At 36.9% G+C, this 21,427-nt stretch overlaps 1 protein-coding gene across 1 annotated transcript in view; it reads left to right on the top strand.

Moving 5' to 3' along the window:
• The window catches only part of LOC122792225 (CUB and sushi domain-containing protein 1-like), a 3,080,606-nt gene that overhangs the window by 1,383,926 nt on the left and 1,675,253 nt on the right, over nucleotides 1–21,427 (top strand). Inside the window, exon 23 of the mRNA XM_044059969.1 lies at nucleotides 5,918–6,056. Within this exon, the coding sequence (XP_043915904.1) occupies nucleotides 5,918–6,056 (139 nt within the window). The remainder of the gene's footprint in view (nucleotides 1–5,917; nucleotides 6,057–21,427) is intronic.

The following is a 21,427-nucleotide window of genomic DNA, read 5'->3' as shown; positions in this document are numbered from 1 at the left end:
ACCTGTGTATAGTTCTCTGTGATAAGGTGCAGATGAGGGCCTTCACCACCCATTGTACTAAAGTACTGAGAATGTACTGTATGAATAAGGAGCTTGCGTATGTTTACAGATGTTGAGCGTGGTAATGTGTTATGTAGTTTAGGGAGATCAAGCATCCACCTTATTAATTAGATTTTTGGATAATTTACAAGTATTCAGACAAACAGAGCTATGCACACATGCATAAACAAAGAGTCAGACAAATAGCTCTCAGGTCCTTCAATTTACCCATGTCATTATGATTTTTCCTCTCAGATTTAGATTTGCTTCTCTTCTCTCCTTTTTTTTTGATTTTTCTTATTAAAGTTAGACTTTTTTCAGTGTATGTGTACTGTTAAATAAGAGTTTTGTCTGCACAAAGCTTGCTTATGAATAACTATACGAGATCTGGGTTGCTCCTCATATCCAGTATTTGCAGATATTGCTAATAAGGATTAGCTGCACTTTTTGTGCATTTTAATTAGACTTTATTTCTATATTTTCTTTTATTGTGGATAATTTTGTTGTTTCAACACCGTACTTATGAAGTAATTGTAGAAGGGGACCTTAAAGGATCAGCAGGCCCCAGAACACCTGGCAGAGGAGGAGGAGGAGGAGGAGGAGGGAAACAAGGCAGTAGAGGAGCCGGCAGCAGGCTATGATCATGTTAGATGGAAGTGAGGGAAGTATGTTGTTGCACTGGCAGAGAGGCAGTGGATTGCACTTAGCCTCAGAAAGTAAAGTACAGGCCCACATGGCCTAATGAATAAGGCACTGGCCTCTGAAGACACGGATTGTGGGTTTGAATCCCATCTGGGGTGATATAATCTTGATACAAGTAGATCTTTGGGGTTGGTGGTTGACAACATGGTTAAGGCTTTTAACTCACAGACACAAGGTGAGGGTGTGATTCACACCTTTAGAAGGGAAATTGGCTAGGCCCAAAATGGCATAGAAAATCAGCTATCCTAGTACTTAATTATGAGCTACAAAATATAAAAGTAAAGCACCGACAACAAACACCAAGCTGTGCTTACCCATGCAAAGCCTAGTAAGGTTATGTGTCTTACATAGGCAACCCAAGTATCAATGTACAAAGGGCAGGGTACAGTTATCATTTGCAAAGGAAGGGAAGGAAGCATGTGAGTGGATGCCTTTCACAAGGAAATGTCTGAGTGCTGAAAATTATTGAAGTAAGATATGCTACTCTGTCTACTACCTGTCAGTGTTGGTGAGAGTCATGAAGTGCCAGTGTCAGTTGAAATTTGTGTGTGTCTGATGTACTGGGGGCTCCCATGTGTGTTCTGATAATCTGTAACTTGATATGTCTGTCTCACTATACTAATTATAATATTAGATGTGGGAAATATGTGTGAGTAACTTTTTTTTTTTGATGGGTGAACATTTTCTGAGGCTGTGTGCAAGCCACTGCTTCTCCGTTTCCTTCATCCTCCACTGCCAGCTGTTCTGGGGCCTGCTGATCCCTTAAGGCCCACTCTTCTATAATCGCCTCACAAGTATGGTACTGTGGGACACTGCATACACTGACACTATTTTTCACATGTGCCATGTTCATACTTCAGGGCACCACTATATGAATCCCGACAGGGAAAGTGTGCCTTCAGTGGCCCAAAAACATATACAGTAATATACTTTGTGGCACCTATGAACTGGCCCAGTAATCAAAGAGCCTCAGTCCTCACCACTAGCACCAGTGAGGGGCATCCACATTGGCAGGATAACAAGTACACACACAGTAAAGTACAATTTTAAGAGCACACAGAGATCACAGTCAGTCTGGGGCTGCTTTCTCCCTTTCTCATTAGATCCCCAATAAGACTCCCCACTGGCACAGCTGTAGGGTTCAGATCTCAGCTGAGTAGTCAAGCCAAAACCTCCAGTACCCTCTCTGTCCAACCAGTGCTCCATGTCCCTGCCCATGTAGCTGACGCACACACTTTGAGTTTTGAGTTATATACCAACATACAGACACTCCTGGGGGAGGCTGGCACAGGTTCACTAGCTATGCCCTCTTCTGCCCAGGCTATAAGGTAGTAATCCACTGCCACCAACTACTTTTATCAGCTACTATAAAAGGCCCTTACCAAAGGGTGTCCAGTTTTACTGTGCAGTGTTGTTATTATCCAATTGGTAAGTGTGACTGTGACTTGAAGGCTATTTAGGAGTGGCTTATACAGTATCATCAAATACATGGAAGTACCCTAAGAGTTTAAATTATCTCTACACAAAACAGCCACAGTTAAAAGGTTTAAAAATATTTAATAATAAATAAAAACACAAGACAATACTTATTAACTCAACACAATGACATTACAGAGTTCAGAAATCACAGGAATACTTTAAACAACATTGTAGGGCAGTCTGACATAAATACAGAAAACAGCTAGACTAATCTTGCTATTTCTATCTATCTTTAAAAGAAATGCTAAGATCTAAGACCCTACTTACAGTGCAAGGCAGAGTGCTGGTGAGTTGTCAGATTCAGAACAAAATACAAAATGACAATCTTTCTATCTGAGAAAGTCTTACATTGATAATACACATTACTGCTGAGTCATTTCAGATTACATCATTCTTGACACTTCTGTTTAAATTTCCCAGACTCACATAGCTTAAAATTTAACATTTCTTTGTAATCTGTACCTGCCAGGAAGCCACAGCAAAAAAAGATAATTTACATGTGAAACCTAGTAATTATTTCTGTCTTAGGACAATATAAAGAATTTCCTGGTCCAGACATCCTGTCTCCGAGTTGAGATCACACATAGTTGTATAATTCTTTACTTATCAGCTTTCTTCCAGCAGGGTGCACTGTGGTTACATTTTTGAAGCTTAGCACATAACATAGTTTTCTTACATTTGTGAAACCAGCCTGTAGATTATATTAATATTTACAATGGCATAGAATTATTCACAAAATTCTATCTGGCTGGGCTGGCAGACCCTCAGTTTTTCATATACTTTATTTCAGATTGGGCACTGTTGTACCCCAGCTTTGTTTGATTTTTTTTTTTTTTTATTCTTATAGGAGTCATGAGCCAGGGGTGCAGCAGGGCATATCTGGCATCACTAATAAGATGACCCTGAGAGAAGTCACCACTCACAGAACATTGATACAGGTCACAAGTGTGCCATATGTGGTAGTCACAATAACTGCCTGGGTGGCCTGCACACATGAAGCCGATTATATCCTATGCAGTACAGACCACTTGGCAGTTGATGGAGTGATAGCCTTTGTAGTTCATGTACCTCCTTTGTAGATCACCAGATGGGGCCTTTACTTCAATGTGGGTGCAGTTTATGCACCCCAGTATCTCAGGGAAATGGGCTATATGTAAAGGAAATCCCACATGGTGTTATCTCCCTTCTCTGTGGTACATGGACACCGCATATGTCTTACCAATGCTGAAGCATGCCATCGAGAAACTGAAGAGTTATTGTCATGCTAGATGCCTGACATACCTCACTTTGCCTCCAGTAGGTTAATGAAGACACCCTGTAACTAAAAGGCCTAAAGCTGCACATACCTTAGTATTCACTGGGATAGGTAGTCCATGACTCCCACTAGGCTGTAGACAAGACCAACACATGCCCGTAGTTTTTTGGGTGGTGTCCCTATCTGCAACGTACTGGTGTACAATGTCAGGGTCATGGAGGCCATGATATTTTAAACAAGTTTGGGTGATCTAATGCATCTTAGGGCAATTTTGCTCAGCTTCAGTCAGAGATGTGGCAGTAAGACCCACTTCAATATACATATTTACTAATGCTGCAGCAACCACTAATATTCTTTCACAATTTCCTTAGTCTGAACATGAACATTCATCTGATTTCAAATATGCAGTAGGCTCAGGCTTGTAGTGTGGCATTTACATGTCTGTGAATCACTCCATCATTTTGTTTAGCCTCATTAGCATTTCTCAGGATGCTCATTGTAATAATCTTGGTCATTACAACATCATTATATGGTGACCATTTAACAAACTGAACAGTATTTGTTACAGTCAAGTTAAGATCAGCAGACAAGACACTCACACTTAACTAGTGGAATCAAGAGAAAATACAGAAACATTTAAATCTTCTATATGGTAGAGATAACCTATTCCTAGTGTCTGTGCATGTGAGCAGTGAGGTATAATGATGGAATTATCCCAAATCTACATTTGGAGAGGTCAGGTAAAGAACAGTAGTGCTTAGAATAAGTAATATTTAACAGAGATATGGAAGGACAAATAAACCTTTCTACATGTGATTGATCAGAATGTGTTATCTAAAGAGTCCAGCTTACATTTTTTTAAATTGAGTTAAGCTGGAAGATGGCTACATAATATTCAGAAAACTCAAGAGGCATATATTGCACCAGAACATTATATGAAATAACCAAATAAATAGTTAAGATTAACACCATTACCAGCCACTGTTATTGCCATCATTTCTGTGTAGTGACTCGTATTCAACAATGGAATGGCATCTTCTTATATAAGGATGAATTGGTTTAAAATGCTTTATTCTGATGAATTTCTGAATGTAAATCAATAAAATAGAACAAGGCAGCGAAGCACAGCTAAAAAAAACATTAATTTATTAAAATACAGGTGGTAAGCTGTTTCGTGCAGGTGCACTGCAATTCATCAGACCAAAGAATAAAATAAGACCAAGCAGCAAACATTTAAATAACAAAATCAATTTAAAACATAACCTAATCAACATAATTAATGACTTAAAGGACGTGTCTTTAAAACAGGCATTAAAGGTATACATCCATTCAGACTTGGTGTTCTGTGTGTAGTAAGCCTAATGATCCATTTGGATCAGAATTCCTGAATGTATACGGACAAAAGCACTTGGTCTTTTATCATTTTTGTTAAGAAATTAAGTGAGTATTAGTTTTGGCTCCTGGGTTCATTTTCACTTTATTCCTATAACACAGAGTCACATATTAACTGGTTCGGGTGTAAGACTGGTGACTTGGAAAACTTTGGACTGGGTTTGGCATGCAGTAAATGGCCATACATGTGTTAGTGCTAGATGCAAGGTAGATAAAGGGAGTCATCTGTACATTTTCTTTCAAAAGCAGCCAAAAGAGAAACCAAAAACAAAGTATCTTTAGTAAATACAAGGATGTCATGCTGAAGACTGAGAAGTGACAGTGCAGCTGGAAAAGATGCAAGTAGGGTAAAGTCAGAGACAGGGCAAAGATTACAATATTAAGTCTAAAAAGAGAGAGAGAGATAAAGACTGTGATAGAGAGAAAACATTGAAAAAGGAATAACTCTAAAAGGCCTGCATAGATCAGGAATAAGCAGTCATTCCAGCTACTTAGCTTTGCCTCATGCCAAAAGATGTTACAGGAGCATTCCAATATCCAGTCAGTATGCATTAAAATAGTTCTATTAGAGAAAGAAGTCAGTGCAAAGAAGGTCAGCTTCTGCAAATGTGTACACTTGGTAGGCTGAAGGAGATATGAATATTTAATAAAATAAAATAAAACATGGCAACTGAATTCTAAATTATGTACTCTTGTCAATGTCAGTCCAAAAAAAAGCATTGTCACTATGTGCTCATTTTAAAATGTGAGACTTAATGGAAGGAAGTATATTTTTTCCAGCTATCATGAGACATAAACCCTTGCGCAATGTATTATCATTATTCTGAGTGTTGTGTGGTGACAGTTAAAAATTTCTTAATATGAAACAAGTTCTCTATGGATTCTGTACAGTTTTTTTTCTTTGTGGATGGCGGTTATGATTAAGAAGCTATATATTTTTCCTTTAATTGGCTAACAATATATATTGTCATTCTTTGATATCTTCTGAAATGCTAGCACAGTTTGCTGTGAAATCTGGTACATAAAATAACGTGTATTTTTTTGTAACAGCCCCCTGTGGAGGAAACTTGACAGGACCTGCAGGAGTCATTCTGTCTCCACAGTTCCCAGAGCCCTATCCTCATGGAAAGGAATGTGACTGGAAAATAACAGTGTCACCTGACTATGTGATCGCTCTTACATTTAATAGGTATGTCCTCTTATTAAATGAATTTTAACTTTCATAGTTGTGTTTCTTCAAAAGTAAAATACTGCAGTTATGAAGAATGCTGCAGCATTTTTTTATTTTATTTCATTATTGCAAAAATTTTCAGCTCCTGGCTTATTAATATGAATAATTTCCTGTTTTTTACATTTTTTTTATTTTAGTTTGATTACTATTTTAATTTTTGCCACTTAAATAGTTACAGTTTTTCACTGATTCAAACATTAAAAAATAAATATCTTACCACGAAATACTAATAATTGAAGTAGAGCAAACATGACAGAATATGCTACCTTGCAAATGTGGTCAGTCAAAAAAGCCCTGTTGATCGTTATTAATGTTTTTAAGAAAACAAAAGAGCATTTGGTCTTTGCTACTATTCAGTGCTTAAAAGAAACAATAGCTATATTTACTGGAATTTGCAAGAATGTAATCTTTTCAGTCCTACTAAATCAACTTCAAAATCATATCTAATTGTCAGGAAGGTGGAACTGGTGGAAGAAAATAAATGGGAGGCAAGAGTCTTCCTTAATAACATGGCCAGAGAGAGCCTGGAAGGAAACTTGAGTATTATGGGAGCAGTAGCAGGAGGAATACAGTAGATATCAATACTCAGCTTAAAACAATGCACAATGGGCACAGAATATATACAGTATAATATACAGTTGACAATCTCAGTAATTCTACCTGTTGACTTTTGCAGTTAAATATGCACTCTTTCACTGGTTTCAACTTTTGGATGAGCTGCTGGTACAAAAAATATTATTTGGGATTATAAGTTACTGAGCTCTGACTTTGAGAGATGTGGGACTACATGCTGACACAAATTCTAATTGTTGAGCTGAAGTGTTTCATTACTGAGCATCATACCTCTCAATTCAAGAAATCTGGACAAAGCCTTACATAATGGAGGGACAAAGGCCCATAAATAGGGACAGATTTTATACAGTGCTCTTACAAACTTAGAAAGTAGCTAGAATAACATGGCTTATGATAGAATACATTTTCTAAAGGATATGAAGTCTAAAACTGAAGTTTATATTTATTTAGTAATTTCATTCCTTAGATCATCCAAGTGATCTGCCAGAAAAAAACAAATTTTATGAGGAACAGACTGAAATTTTGAGGTGAAAATCTGGACATTCTGCAAAAATCTGTACAGTTGAGAGGTATGCTGAGCATTTAAACAAGCAAATGAAAAGACACTGAAAAACAACAGGGGAAAACTTAGACTCAACTTTCAAATTTCTTAGAGAAAACAGTAAACATACAGAAATGTATATCTAGAATAAAAATGAGTAAGGCAAAAATGACCAAGGTAATGAGTAGCACTGACCACATATAAGCCGACAAGCAAACAAATCAGTATGTTATTATTTTATTTATTGTTTCGTTGACCAGGAAAGTCCATCTGAGCTAAAATGTCCCTATACAGCAATGGCCTAGGGAGAAAATCTCTGCAGACATAGAACTTTATTACATACAGTATAAAATTGAAGAAATATATTTTTTCTTATGGATTTAAAGGAAGAAATAATGACGTGATACCATGTAAGCGTGTGTGCCAAGTTGCCAGCCCGATGCCCAACCTTCAAAGAAGGCACACCCATTCACGGACGCGCCTACCTGCATGTTCAAAAAAAAAACACAAATAAATGCAGCTCAGGATGTAGCAGCATTTTGTACTGTTAGCAAACTCAGTACTACAGAAAAAATGCATACAGCATCATATCGCCAAGCATTTGCTATGTTTGCATGTTTTGCATGTTACCCTGTCTTTAGCACACAGATCTTTGTAGTGTTTCACTGTATAATGGTCAGATGTGGTTTACATCCTGGCAGCTGACATAGCTCTGGGCAGGTTATTGGATGCATACGTTTTATGCTAGAATTGCCAAACTGTGTTACTGAATTTCTATGTGCAGGTCCAGATGGATAGAGGGAGATTGGCAAGATCATGTAACACTAAGGGAAAAAAATAATTTGGGAGGAGCAAATGGGAGGGTGCTCACAGAGCTGCGGCAAAAGAGAGGTGGATAAGGGAGCAATAAAATGAAAAGGTGACTTTCTGCAGTATCAGAAGCCTTATAAAAAGATGGGGAAGCTGCTTCCCATTCTGAGGACAGACAGGGTGGACATTCACATGATTATTGAGACATGTGCATGAGATAAACAGGACTGGGGTATGGTAGTCCTAGGCTACAATGAAGAGTAATAGGAATTGTAAAAACATGGTGTAAATTGTATGAGTTTATAAAATGTAAGTTTAAGGATAAAGCAGAAGGAGCAGATATACAGATGTTTGAGGACTGGCTTCAGCAGACATCAGTCTGTGACTGAGCAGTGCCACTGATATACAATGGGTGGAAGTCCAGACAGAGTTCCTTGAAGACTTGTATGGAGAATATGAAGAATCATGCAGGCGACCTACATAATCTAAACACTTCATATGACATCAGTGCTAACTTATGAGGGAGTGTCAATCGGGAAATCACTGTCCATACATTAAGCATGTGTGACATGTAGTGACACAGTTGCTGCATTATAGGCAACAGACTGAGCAGGTTTCACAACAGCCATAATGTAGGCAAATAGTAGATTAAAGCAGGTAGTAGAATTACTTAGAGAAGAACTTCTGACTTACAATGCAGACAGAGAGTGGGAGAGGTTGCAAATACACATAATAAAGCCAGTGCTGCATATATGAGCAATGTTACTAACTTACCATGAGCAGCAAAAATAAAAAGCGTCTTTGGCAGAAAGTTTTCTTTGTAGCACAACAGAGCAAAGTTAGCCACAGACTTTGATAGATCATTGTGTCAGTTTAAGGGCATCGTCAGCTTGGATAGACATTGTTAGCAGTACAGATATTTTGAACACCCCTTCTGTTTCAATATATCCAGATGTATGGTCATTGAAGATTACTGGAACTTTTGGACATCTGCAGCACTTCAGTTTTGGGTTTTGCCTGTTCCTTTGTGTTATACACTATGCATAACATCTCTGAATTGCAAACTTACAGTCATGTCATTAAAATACTGTTTCTATTGTTTTGTGTATACTACTCTACTGCATTTCCATGTCATCATAACATCACTTTCTAGTGGTCATCAACAGTCTTCAAAATGTTGTTAAGCCCCTGAACAGTATGAATCCCTCCTTTTGGCATCAAGTAGATATAAAGCTTGTTTCCTCTGACTAACCATCCATGTAAAGAAAACTTGTAAGAATAAAACTGACAGAAATAAAGAAAAAGAAGTAGAAAGAACACCTGTGGCAGTACACACCCGCTGAAAACCTTGCTGCATAGGCTGTGGACAGTGTGACATACAGATGTACTTCGACAGAATATATCACATTCTAGTCTATACTGCAAATGAAATTCTGCAGACATCTAAATTAAGCAAAGAAAAACACACTAGGAGTCAAATTCTGAAAGTTTCAGTCATGCAAAGCTGAGCAAGAGATTTCCCAACAGGCAAGGAATCTGTCAGAATCTATACTGAAAATAGAATCTTGGTGAGTCACGTAGTGTATAGATGTAATACCATTCACACACAAAAGTTTTTTTCCTATAATGCAGTAAAATTTTAACAGGCTTTTTTTGTACCTTTTATGCAAGTCTTTTGTTATCAGCTTCCTTGGTCTTGAAAAGAGAACATTCAGCCTGTTGCTGTGGAGCTGTGTGCAATTATCTTAAATCTGAGTGTACTGACATCTCTAAGTTTGAATGCAGCTTTTGAATATCTGCTAAGCACCTTTAAATGTGTCTCTGTAAGAAAAATAAATGATTTGAATGACAAATAATTTTGACATTTACAGTCAATTTCATCAGCATGTTGCAAGTCATACACATTTTCTTTTTTTTCTTTTCAATTAGCTTTTTTAATGACAAACAACCTTTATGAAAAAGATAAATGCAACCTCTTATAAACAAAATAAGGATCAAAAACATCAATTATTTTTGTTATGTTTGTGCATCACCTCTTGCAAACAAAATAAAGCACAGATCAATTTACAAAATGTGTCTCCTTTAAAATTTTAGAACAGAAAATGTTATGTCAAGTGAGAAAAGCCATGGAGTCAACTGCAAAAATATCACAGGGTCTCCAGTAGACCCACATTTATATCCCTACTAATGCCTTATTTGCAAAGTAGGGTCCCCTTTTCCTTGAGGCACCAATACCTAGGAATCAGATTTTAACAGTATCTTACTTATTGAGTTCATCAGTCACTCGTGTCCTCAAATAGGGAGAATTTTCTGTTTCCATCAATGTGTAATGCAATGAGATCCTTACTCCTTAATCCAAAATTGGTACTAGGTTTTATACCAAAAAGAAAAAAAGGAGGTTGAAGTACAGCCTTACCAGGACAGATCTGGTCACAAATTTGCTGAAGATCTCATTTAAACAGCTCAGGAATAGAGATCTCAATAAAACTGTGGAACCAATCACCCAACACCTCTGATTTGCATGTCCAGTAATTGCAAGACCCCCTCACATACATTTTAGCCAGCCTAGATTCTGTGGCATTTACATGTGACATGTAATATAGGAAAGAGAACATCAATGCTTTAAGCTCCGTAACTAGTTTTCTTTGCCTCGCTAGCATCACTTTTGACTGATAATGAACATTTCACCATGAAAAAATATATAAGCTGGTAATCAGTTTCCAGATATGACACATTTTTATAATGCCATCTGTATAAATACATATTCTCATATAGTTATTGAAAGTAAATATGTTATAGACATGTGCATGGTATTCAATGCACCTGACTCTGGCAGGTTCAAGCACAGGATGGCAACTCTAAATGTATTTTCCTGTGAGGTGCTGCCGATACCACAGCCCCATTAAAGGAAGCTGAGCCCCTTGTACTCCATTGCTAAAATATGTTCAGTGTTCCAAATCTTGGGGAAACTAATATACTCTTCAGTGTAAACAGACAGGAGATTCAGTCCTTAGAGACCTGTACAGTACTTTTGTCTCATGTATGTTACTTACAAAGTCCAGCAGTTAGTTATATACGAAGTGCTGTCATTGACAAGAAAGTGGTACATCTTGATGATTATACATGTGCTGCATTTGAAAGCTGAGCATTTGATGGTGCAAGGTAACTTTAGATCATAATTAGGGTGCAAAATTACTTTCTTGTACACCAACAAATTATTAACATTAAAACTGTGCTTATTGTAAAAATGCACTTGATGTTGCTTTGAAAATACATTTTTAATTTAGAAGATAAACCATTGCAATGCTAGTTGTAGAAGCAACTTTCCTGCACCTTCAAACGTTTTGCACATCTCCTGGTTTGCTGCACCTTGCTGCAAAGACAAACCCTGAAGTACATCAGCCTCATCTGATCAATGCGTCCTTTATCCAAATGCAAGTCAATGAGCACTTGACCTTTAATCTATTATCTGGGATCTAAAAATATGACCCAGCCCAATAAAACAGCATTACTGAGGCTGTATAGTAGATAAACAAGACTGCACAAAGTCTCTATTGCATATTTGATGTGAAGCTGATTTGACATTAGAAAGTTGTGTTGTCTAAGAAAGATTTGGCTGGAAAGGTTGCAGCAAGAAATATATAACACAGCCCAAGATGCTTACAGCAGCAAGGCATTGCTGTAGAGAACTAAGATTAGTCCATTAGTGGAATAACTGATATGTAAATTTAAACTGATCTTCATATTAAAGATAGCTGTACCCGGCCATGCGCTGCTGTGGCTCAGTCTGGTTAAATGGAAAAAAAAGAAAAGAGAAAGTGCACGTTTCTAATATGTTTAATGTCACAATGCTTGTGGGTATACAATATTTTTTGTTGTTCCATTGTCTGTGCAGATATAGAGATTGTCTGGTTTGCCGACTCTAGAACATGCAACATATAATTGTCCATGTGAGAAGCAATCTGTGTGTAGATCTAAACCGCACAATTCTAAAGATTGGCCCTGAGCTTTGTTGATGGTGATTGCAAATGCCAATCGAATTGGGAATTGCAATCTCTTAAATTGAAATGGCACATTCGTTGGAATCATAGGAATGTGAGGAATGAGGACATCTTCACCTTTGAAAGGTCCTGTCAAGATTGTTGTTTCTATGACATTGCTCATTAATTTTTTTACTGCAAGCCGCGTGCCGTTGCAAAGCTTTGGCTGGTTGATATTTCGCAACATGATAATTGGCACGCCAATTTTCAATTGCAGTACGTGTGGTGGCATCCCTGGCAGATTGAGTGAATTCAAAAATTCTGTTGGATAATTAGCCGCTTCATCTGCTTCCGCAACAGTGTCGATGGACTTGTATGTGACTGACTCGCTTTGAATGTTAGACTAAATAATATTGTTAAGTTCGTAGACATCTTTGTTCTTGGCCGCAAGAATAGCTCGTTCAGTCAGCCAATCGTGATTCTTATAATTGGTTTGAATATTGGGAGATACTTTTTCAACCAATTCTTCTTTTGACGTCACTAAATTGCAGAAGTTATGAGACAATGAAATTCGTCCTGAGGTCAGATCAACCGGCACCTTTCTGTTCCCAATTTCCAGCAATTGATGTGAGAATATCTTAGCTGATCGATCGTTTTGCAGCTGGACATGCATATTTGTAGTTAATTTTGACATCTTTATGTGTCGCCACAAAGTAGAGTATTTCAGGCAAGCATTTATTTCATCTGCTGGTGTCGATCGAGGAGAACGAAGCAGATCTGAAGCTGCAAAACGCGATCGCCGTGCTCGCAACTGTGCATCCTCAAGTCTGGCTGCGCATCACTCTGCTGCTTCCTCGGCACATATTTGAGCCATTCTTTGTCTGTTTTGCTCGTTCGCTAATGTACGTTCTTGCTCAGTTTGATTTGCAATTACTCGTCGCACTGCTTCTGCTCCATGAGTATGATGACCTAAGTTTGATCTTCTGCGAGGCATTATTTGAACTAAAGCAAATCGACTGCACTGAAAAAGAAGTAAGAAATTTGTAACAAAAACATATAAAATTGCATATTTGTATACAAATATGCAACTACTCATCGCACTGCTTCTGCTCCGCGAGTACGATGACCCAAGTTTGATCTTCTGCGAGGCATTATTTGAATGAACTAAAGCAGATCGATTGCATTGAAAAAGAAATAAGAAAGTTAAAACATATAAAATTGCATATTTATATACAAATATATAGAATCCATAGTAGGTATATAAAAACACGCGCGTATTCGAATGCAACATATGACATCTATATAATAGTAGGTATATAAAAACACGTGTGTATTCAAATGCAACATTGTGTGAAAATTTCAAAGCAATCGGTGAAGAACTTTCGGAGATTTAACATTTTGAACAAACGGACATTTACATTTTTATTTATATAGATAGTCAGTGACATATTGCTTGTTATTCTCTGCTTACACTGGATTGTTTCCTTTGAAAAGGATTGAAGAGCTTATCATTTGCTATAACAGGTCTACTCCATTTCAACAGGGTCTATATTATAAGATCGACGGTTGAAAACATCGAACAACATATGGTCGACACCATATGGTCGATGACAAAAAAAAGTACCCTAACTGGTTTAACCCACTCGATACTTAAATATACCAACTACAAGACCACACTACATTGCAGTAAATGTAAATCTCCCCTTACGGAGATTTCCGTTTAAACACTTGAGATTCTGAGCATTCGATATTCTCGTGTTGACAATGTCAGATTCAACATTGTTGGCTTTAGAGAATATGATATAGACCCTTGCAACAGGATTTGCTCCTTGTCAAAACACATCTTTTGAAATTTGCCTTCAATACATATGGGGCCCCTTCACATGGTCAACATTTCAGAAAGTCTACAACCATATGGCCAAGACCATATGATCGACATTCGAAATGTTGACCATGCGGAACTGGCATCTCCGTACTGTGCGGAATGGAAAGAGTTCCATCTTCCACACTGTAGTGCGATCTCAGAGTTGGTTTATTTAAGTTATGGGGGGTGTGGGAGGGTGGAGCAGCATGAAGGTAAGTTTTTGTTGCGTTTTTTTTTTCTTTTTTTTATTACATGTGAAGTAGATCTATATATATATAAAAATATATATATATATCTATATATATATATATATATATATATTTATATATATATATATATATATATATATATATATATATATAAATATATATATATATATATATATATATATATAGATAGATATACACACACACACACACACACACACACATGCAGACACACACACACACACACACACACACACACACACACACACACACACACACACAATCTACACACACACACACACACACACACACACACACACACATATATATATATATATATATATATATATATATATATATATATATATATACACACACACTCACACATATATATATATATATATATATATATATATATATATATATATATATATATATATATCCTTTACATTTATATTCAACCAAAGTGAAGACTGCTGTTTAGTTCATATAGGTTTTTCTCTTATTTCGTTGTATAAGGATTTCTTCTTCTTGAATGACTTTAAAAAAATTAGATCCCAGTTCACTGGATGAATGCGTACTACAATGGTGGTATTTTACCAGCCTCTTGATGTTCATCCTATTTGTACCTCTACCCTAGTCTCTTTTAAAACTAATATTTAACACAGAATGTGTTCCAGGTTTTACATCCTCATTGGCTTCAGCTAAGTTCTTCTCCTGATTAGATTATATTGAAACATGCACTTATTTCAGGATGTCTGCCATTATTCTGTTTTTAGTGCCCATGGGATTATAAGACAAACAATATTTTTGGCTTAATTTCTAAACCTAAAAATGTTTTCCTAAATCAAGGTTCAAATAGTAACAAACAACCTTAGCAAAATATAGTCACAGTTAAAAAATTACATTATTCTAAACATTTCAAGTTAGCATGTTTACAAAACAGTCTGTTTCACACTCCAGCTTGTCGATTTGAGACTTTAATACAGGAGAAACTGCATTTTAATTCCTTTTCTTGTAATGTATAAAACATAGTTCTACATTTAAACTTCAGTATTCCCTTTTCTTTCTCTTTTATGAAGTTTGTGGGTTATTTGTTCTTTTTTATCTGAACTGCAATCACTTTGTTTTTATTGCTGCAAGCCCCATTGCTACATTTTATACCATATATGATACCCAGCTTCCTTACAAGGCAACATGGTTCTAAGAATTAAGGTGCCAAAGCAAGGATTTTAGTACTTTAATAGAATGAGGGAAAGAAAATCCTCAATCTGTTGGAAAGGGCAGCTGTTAAAATGAGAGAAAACAGTGAAATTATTTATCCTGTTTAAAAGTTTAACATAAACTTGACTTGGGAAAGAGTTCTCACCAAGTTGTAAGTGTACAGTCACATGAAAAATACTTTAAGTATTTAAATACTTACAGTTTATAGTAACTGCGGATATTTACAATGCCATTGACTCAATGTTCAGAAAGCAAAACCTCTTGTGCAAATGGCTAACAACCTGTCAAGCATCACTAGATTGTATACGGAGCAGAAGGTAACTGAAAATTCTTATTACCACTGTCAAAGAAAAATAACAGGGATAGGAAGCTAACAGTCAGCAGGAAAGAAGGAGCACAGTGATAAGTACAGGACTGTAAGAACAGAAATCCACTCTAAACCTTGTTAAATCCTTTAATGTTGAAAACAGTTTTAAGCACTTTCATCTTGTAAAACACAAAACTTCATCAGAACAAGTGGAAGTAACAAATCCTTCATTTAAATACATTAACTGACCAATCATTAACCTCCACAGACAGAATCTTAAAGTCATATGTTCCATCATTTAAAAACATTCATATTTTAATTTTAGTTTAGTTAAATTTAATTTTTATTTTAATCGGGAGGGTGGCCTAATGGTTAAGGTGTTTACCTGAAAAACACAAGGTGCAGGGTTTGAGTCTCACAAGAGATAATTGGCTAGGCTTAAAATGGCTCGCAAGGGCAGTTAGCTTAGTAAGAACCTATGAACTATGAACTTATATAATCCACCATAAAAATTGTTAATACAAAATCCTTATAAACCATATAAACATTGCAAATGGCTGACAATCTGTCAAGCATCACCAGATGGTTATGGTTTATAAGAATTTTTTATTTACAAAAATGTTTTTGCGGTGGATTAAAATTTGAAAGCTTAAATAATGGAATGTATTAGAATTTTGAAATTTAGCTATGGAGCATAATAAGATGATTTGTCAGTTGATGAAGCATTTAACATTGTTTTTAACATTGAAGTATTTAACAAGCTTTACAGCGGATTTCTGTTCTTACATCCTCAAAGTTGCTTAAAACAGTCTTTTTGGTTCTTTAGTATTTGAGTGTTTCACTCCATTTTCTTTTGTTGTTTAAGTACAAAACTGTGGCATATGTAACACTGCACATGTAATTCCATGATTCTTCTTCTTCTTCTTTTGGCTTTTTCCCAGTTAGGGGTCACCACAGTGGATCACCTGTCTGCTCATGATTGGCAGTGGAGTTTTACGGTGTTGAGTTGCCAGCCCGGCGCCCAACCTTCCACAGAAGGCACACACATGCACACACTCACACCTAGGGCCAATTTTGAGTGTCCAATTCACCTACAGCATGTCTTTGGGATGTCAGAGGAAACCGGAGAACTCGGAGGAAACCCACACGACCACAGGGAGGTCATGCAGACTCCACACAGAAGGCACCCCAGCCGAGGATCAAACCGGAGAACCTCTTGCTGTGAGGTGGCAATGCTAACCACTGCACCACCGTGGCAGCCCTGATAATAGTTGTAAATCACTTATGCAGTAGCTTGCCTTTGTGCTGTAGCCACTCAAGATTCTAAGACTTACCCCATGGCGGTTTACATTGATAGAAAATTAAAATCTTTACTAGTTACCATCTTCACATCCTACGCAATTCATGGGATTTTAGTGAACCTGACCCCAGTTCTTTGGAATGAACAATATAGTTTATTAACGGTCAATATTATTGATTTATTTTTGTGTATCCCCCATGATACTGGGTTGCAGTTCTTTGAAGATGCACAGTTGAAAGATTTAATGGCTCTAGTGCTTTGTAATAATTACTTACTTTTCGAAGGAGAATAATACAGACAAGTTAGTGGGGTTGCGATGGGGGTGGCTTTTGCCCCCATTTTTGATAACCTAGTCATACTTACTTGGGAGAAACGTTATGTTATAGATACAATTTACTCACATTTATGGTCACAATATGGTAGGCTTCTGGATGACATGTTTCTGATCTGGACTGGTAACCCATCAGAAGTAGTCATTTTTGACCTATATAGCTAACACTACTTTCCTGAAATTCACACATGAACATAGTACTAAGACTGTACATTTTTTGGATATACAGTTGAGTGTTGAAAATGATGAGTTTGCAATGAGTATCTTTAGGAAGGATACATTCTCTAACTCTTATTTGCATTATAACAGCTGCCACCCCGGTTTTGTAAAAAAAATTTGGTTAATGTGCATTTCATCAGAGCAGCTAGGATCACATCAAATGATGACTTATTCCAACAGGAACTTGACACTATGATTAAGATGTTTTTGGATAGCAGATACCCACCCGACTTGTTGAATATGATGATAAAGGAAATTGCTGAGAATAGGAGTTCTAAGTATCTGTCTATTATAGGCAAACCAGCTTTATTGAAAGGAATAGGCCAGGCTAACAACTCAAGCTATGACAATTTTCACCTACAATGCCTAATAAACATGGTGATTTAAGTTCCAAGGTAAAATAATATCATCACTAATGTTTGTGTGTGTTTTTCGGCTTTTCCCGGTTAGGGCTTGCCACAGCGGAACGCCGGTCCACTTATGATTGGTAGTGGATTTTTACATACCGGGTTACCAGCCCTGATGCACAACTTTCAACGAAGGCACACCCCATTCATGTATGCCTCCACACAGAAGACGCTCTAGCTGAGAATCGAACGGGACAACGTCTTGCTATGAGGCGACAACGCTACCGCAGCACCACCACCGCAGTATAATATCATCACTAATAACCAAGCAATTTTGAAAGCAGATAAGATTTTTCAACATGTGGGTGAAACCCCAGTGTTTGCATATACAGCACACAGTAATACCAAGAAGTATTGGAAAAGAGTAGAGAGGTTTTAAAAGAGGGCACTACAGAATGCAGCAGATGTGGTTATTGTCAATATATTTTTGTTAAGAATGAGGTAGTCCTGAATAATTATTGTAAATCTGTTAATACTTTTAGAAGGTGAAATTGTAAGTCAACAGGTGCAGTGTATTTAGCTGTTTGAAACCAATGTTTCTCTTTGTTTCAAGGGAAAACTGAGAGAAAACTGGCTAAAAGAATATATGAACACCTGTACAATGTGAAAAAGGTCAATTTGAATAATGCCCTGTATAGACACTGTGTAGCCTGTGATAGTTTTAAGAAATTTGTATTTGGTATTTTTGAAATTGTTCAGCTTAAAGCCAGAGGAGGATCTTGGGAAAATAGAGTGGACTGCAAGGAACTCCTCTATCATGTGAAGTTGGCTGCAACAGTGAAGCCAGGTTTAAATGAGTACATTTCTATACAACCTGTGCTTAGGATGAGGGCAGCGAAACTGTTAACGATTTTATAAATTCCATTATTTTTCTTTTAGTTCAATTACTACATGAATGTTTTTATTATTGTGATATATATGATTTGTATACTTTTAATGTGATTTTAGGGAATGGGACATTCCTCAAGCTTTTATTGGTACATATTCCTTTAAGATTTTGATTAGATTGGTAATTAACTCATTTCTGTATTTATCATGAGAGTATATATTGAGGGAAACTAGGATCATTAAGTGTTCTGAAGAACTCCAAGTTGTTGAACGAAAGCACTAAACTTTTTGTTGTGAATAAATTGTGTTTTTGACATGTACTGCATCTTGGAACCTTTTTGCCTGTCAACTGCTGTAGCCCTAGACTATGTGGACTCGGTGGTGGTTATAATGTTTATGCCGGTCACACGGATGCACACCTATTGTTTCAGCATAGCATATTTTTAGACTGCTTTTTTTTTCCAAGCCCTATTTCTTCATCTATCTGTTCTATATTTCTAAATAAATCCATTTATCTTCCTTGATTCCAGTGTAACGTACCCTATTTATTTTTATTTGCCATCAATATCTAGTGTAAAAGGTATACTATTTCTTGTGCTTTAGGCCTGTGTGCCTGTGTCTTTGTATATACACCATATCAGTGTCTACATCTTTGTATTTATACCATATGAGACGGCCTGTGTCTTTGTGTATATACACTATGAGTGTCTGTGTCTTTGTATGTACACCATATGAGTACCCTTGCCTTTGTATATTTATTTATTTAACATTTGTTTACCGGGAAAGTCCAACTTGGAACAAATCCAAATTTCAGCGGAGGCCCGGAGAGAAACACTCCAGATGTATATGAGTGCTATGTCTTTTTATATACACCTTGTGAGTGCCTGTGTCTTTCTATGTCTATTATTTGACTGCCTGTCTCTGTGTATACACAGTATGATTGTCTATGTCTTTTGTATTTACACCATGTGAGTGCCTCTGTTTTTGTATGTACACTGTGTGAGTGCATACTTATTTGCCTATACACTATGTAAGTGCCTATGTATTTGTATTTACACTGTATGAGTGCCTTTGACTTTATATGTACACTGTGTGAGTGACTATGTCTTTGATATGCAACATGTGAGTGCCTAGGTTTTTGTATGTATACCATACAAGTGCCTATGTCTTTTTTGTATACCGTATGAGTGCTCATGTCTTTCTGTATACACTGTATGAGTGCCTGCATCTTTGTATATATACACAGTGTAAGTGCCTATGTTTTTGTATATACACCATAAGAGTGCCTGCGTCTGTGTGCATACACTGCATGAGTGCCTGCATCTTTCCATGTCCACCACATGAGTGCCTATATGTTTATTTATATACACCGTGAGAGTGCTTCTGTTTTTGTATGTACACCGTATGGGTGTCTAGGCCTTTGTATTTACACTGTGTGAGTGCCTTTGTCTTTATATGTACACTGTGTGAGTGCCTATGTCTTTGTATTTGCACCATGTGAGTGCCTATGTCTTTCTATATATACCATATGACGGCCTATGTCTTTGTATGTACCCTGTATGAGTGCCTTTGTCTTCATATGTACACCTTATGAGTGCCTGTGTCTTTGTATGTACACTGTATAAGTGTCTTTGTCTTCATATGTATACCTGATGAGTGCCTGTATCTTTGTATATTCACTATATACCCTACTTTTGACATAGTACTGGACAGTCTGTACGCATTTACCATACTGAAAATGTAAACATATTTGAATGCCTATTTTTGAATTATTGAGAGTGAGTTTTAAATCCTTCTATTTAACTCCGGCTTGGGTTATATCTGAAAACAGTCCACTTTTATCAGTAAAGTACTCAATTAAAAAAAAAATCACTCAGTTAAGCGAATAAAGTAAAATAAATAGCAGCATCCATACAGAAACTGTGGTATATTGTGGTATTCTATAACAGGTCAGATAAAAGCCATAAACAGGGGACAGTTACTTCTCTGACACAGCTCTTGACCTTAGAAAGGATCAGGGGAGGAAATCCATATGCACTGCAGATATATGACTATATAATTAAAGGTCATTGTGTATGAGAATTTAATAAAAGGCCATAATACAAGGATTTATTAAACGTCATTGTGTACAAGGGTTTCAAACTTTCTTTTTTTTACTTTTAATTGTTGTCTATTACTAGTAGTTGTATATGAGATGCTTGGGAGGTTTTGCCTAATGTCAAAACACTGCAGGTTTGATAATGAATTCGGAGTTATTTCTTTTGCAGCATTTGTGTGCAATGTAAAGTACTGTTTGAAGGAAGATGATGCGGGGTTAAGGGTAGTACTCCCACATTTGCAGTCATCTGCATATTAGATGTTTCGATGTCTGTAAAAAGAAGCCTAAAAGAGTAGCCACATGGCAGAACCTCGTGAGACATCAGTGATGACAGGAGGTATTGAGGATGAGTACCCCTAACCTAACCTGTTGTCTATGACCATGTAGCTAACTGTAGATCCAAATAATCTGGCTTAATTTGTTTTTGTTTTCCTTAATTTATATGTGATTTCATAATGGGGTGTGGTACACAGCATGCAGCAGAACTGACCCGATGTTTGCAGTGAGACAGATAGCTGAGAAGAAGATAGAGAGGAAAGAGTCCAACTGGGCATTCCTAGACTTGGAGAGGCATATGACAAGGTCCCAAGAAAACTGATTTGGGCAGTACTATGGTGGCTCAAATTCCCAAAATCATTGGT

The sequence above is a fragment of the Protopterus annectens genome, chromosome 1.part2 (assembly GCF_019279795.1).
Source record: "Protopterus annectens isolate FY-2018-M chromosome 1.part2, PAN1.0, whole genome shotgun sequence".
Classification (NCBI taxonomy): domain Eukaryota; kingdom Metazoa; phylum Chordata; order Ceratodontiformes; family Protopteridae; genus Protopterus; species Protopterus annectens.
This window is presented reverse-complemented; position numbering and strand designations above follow the sequence as displayed.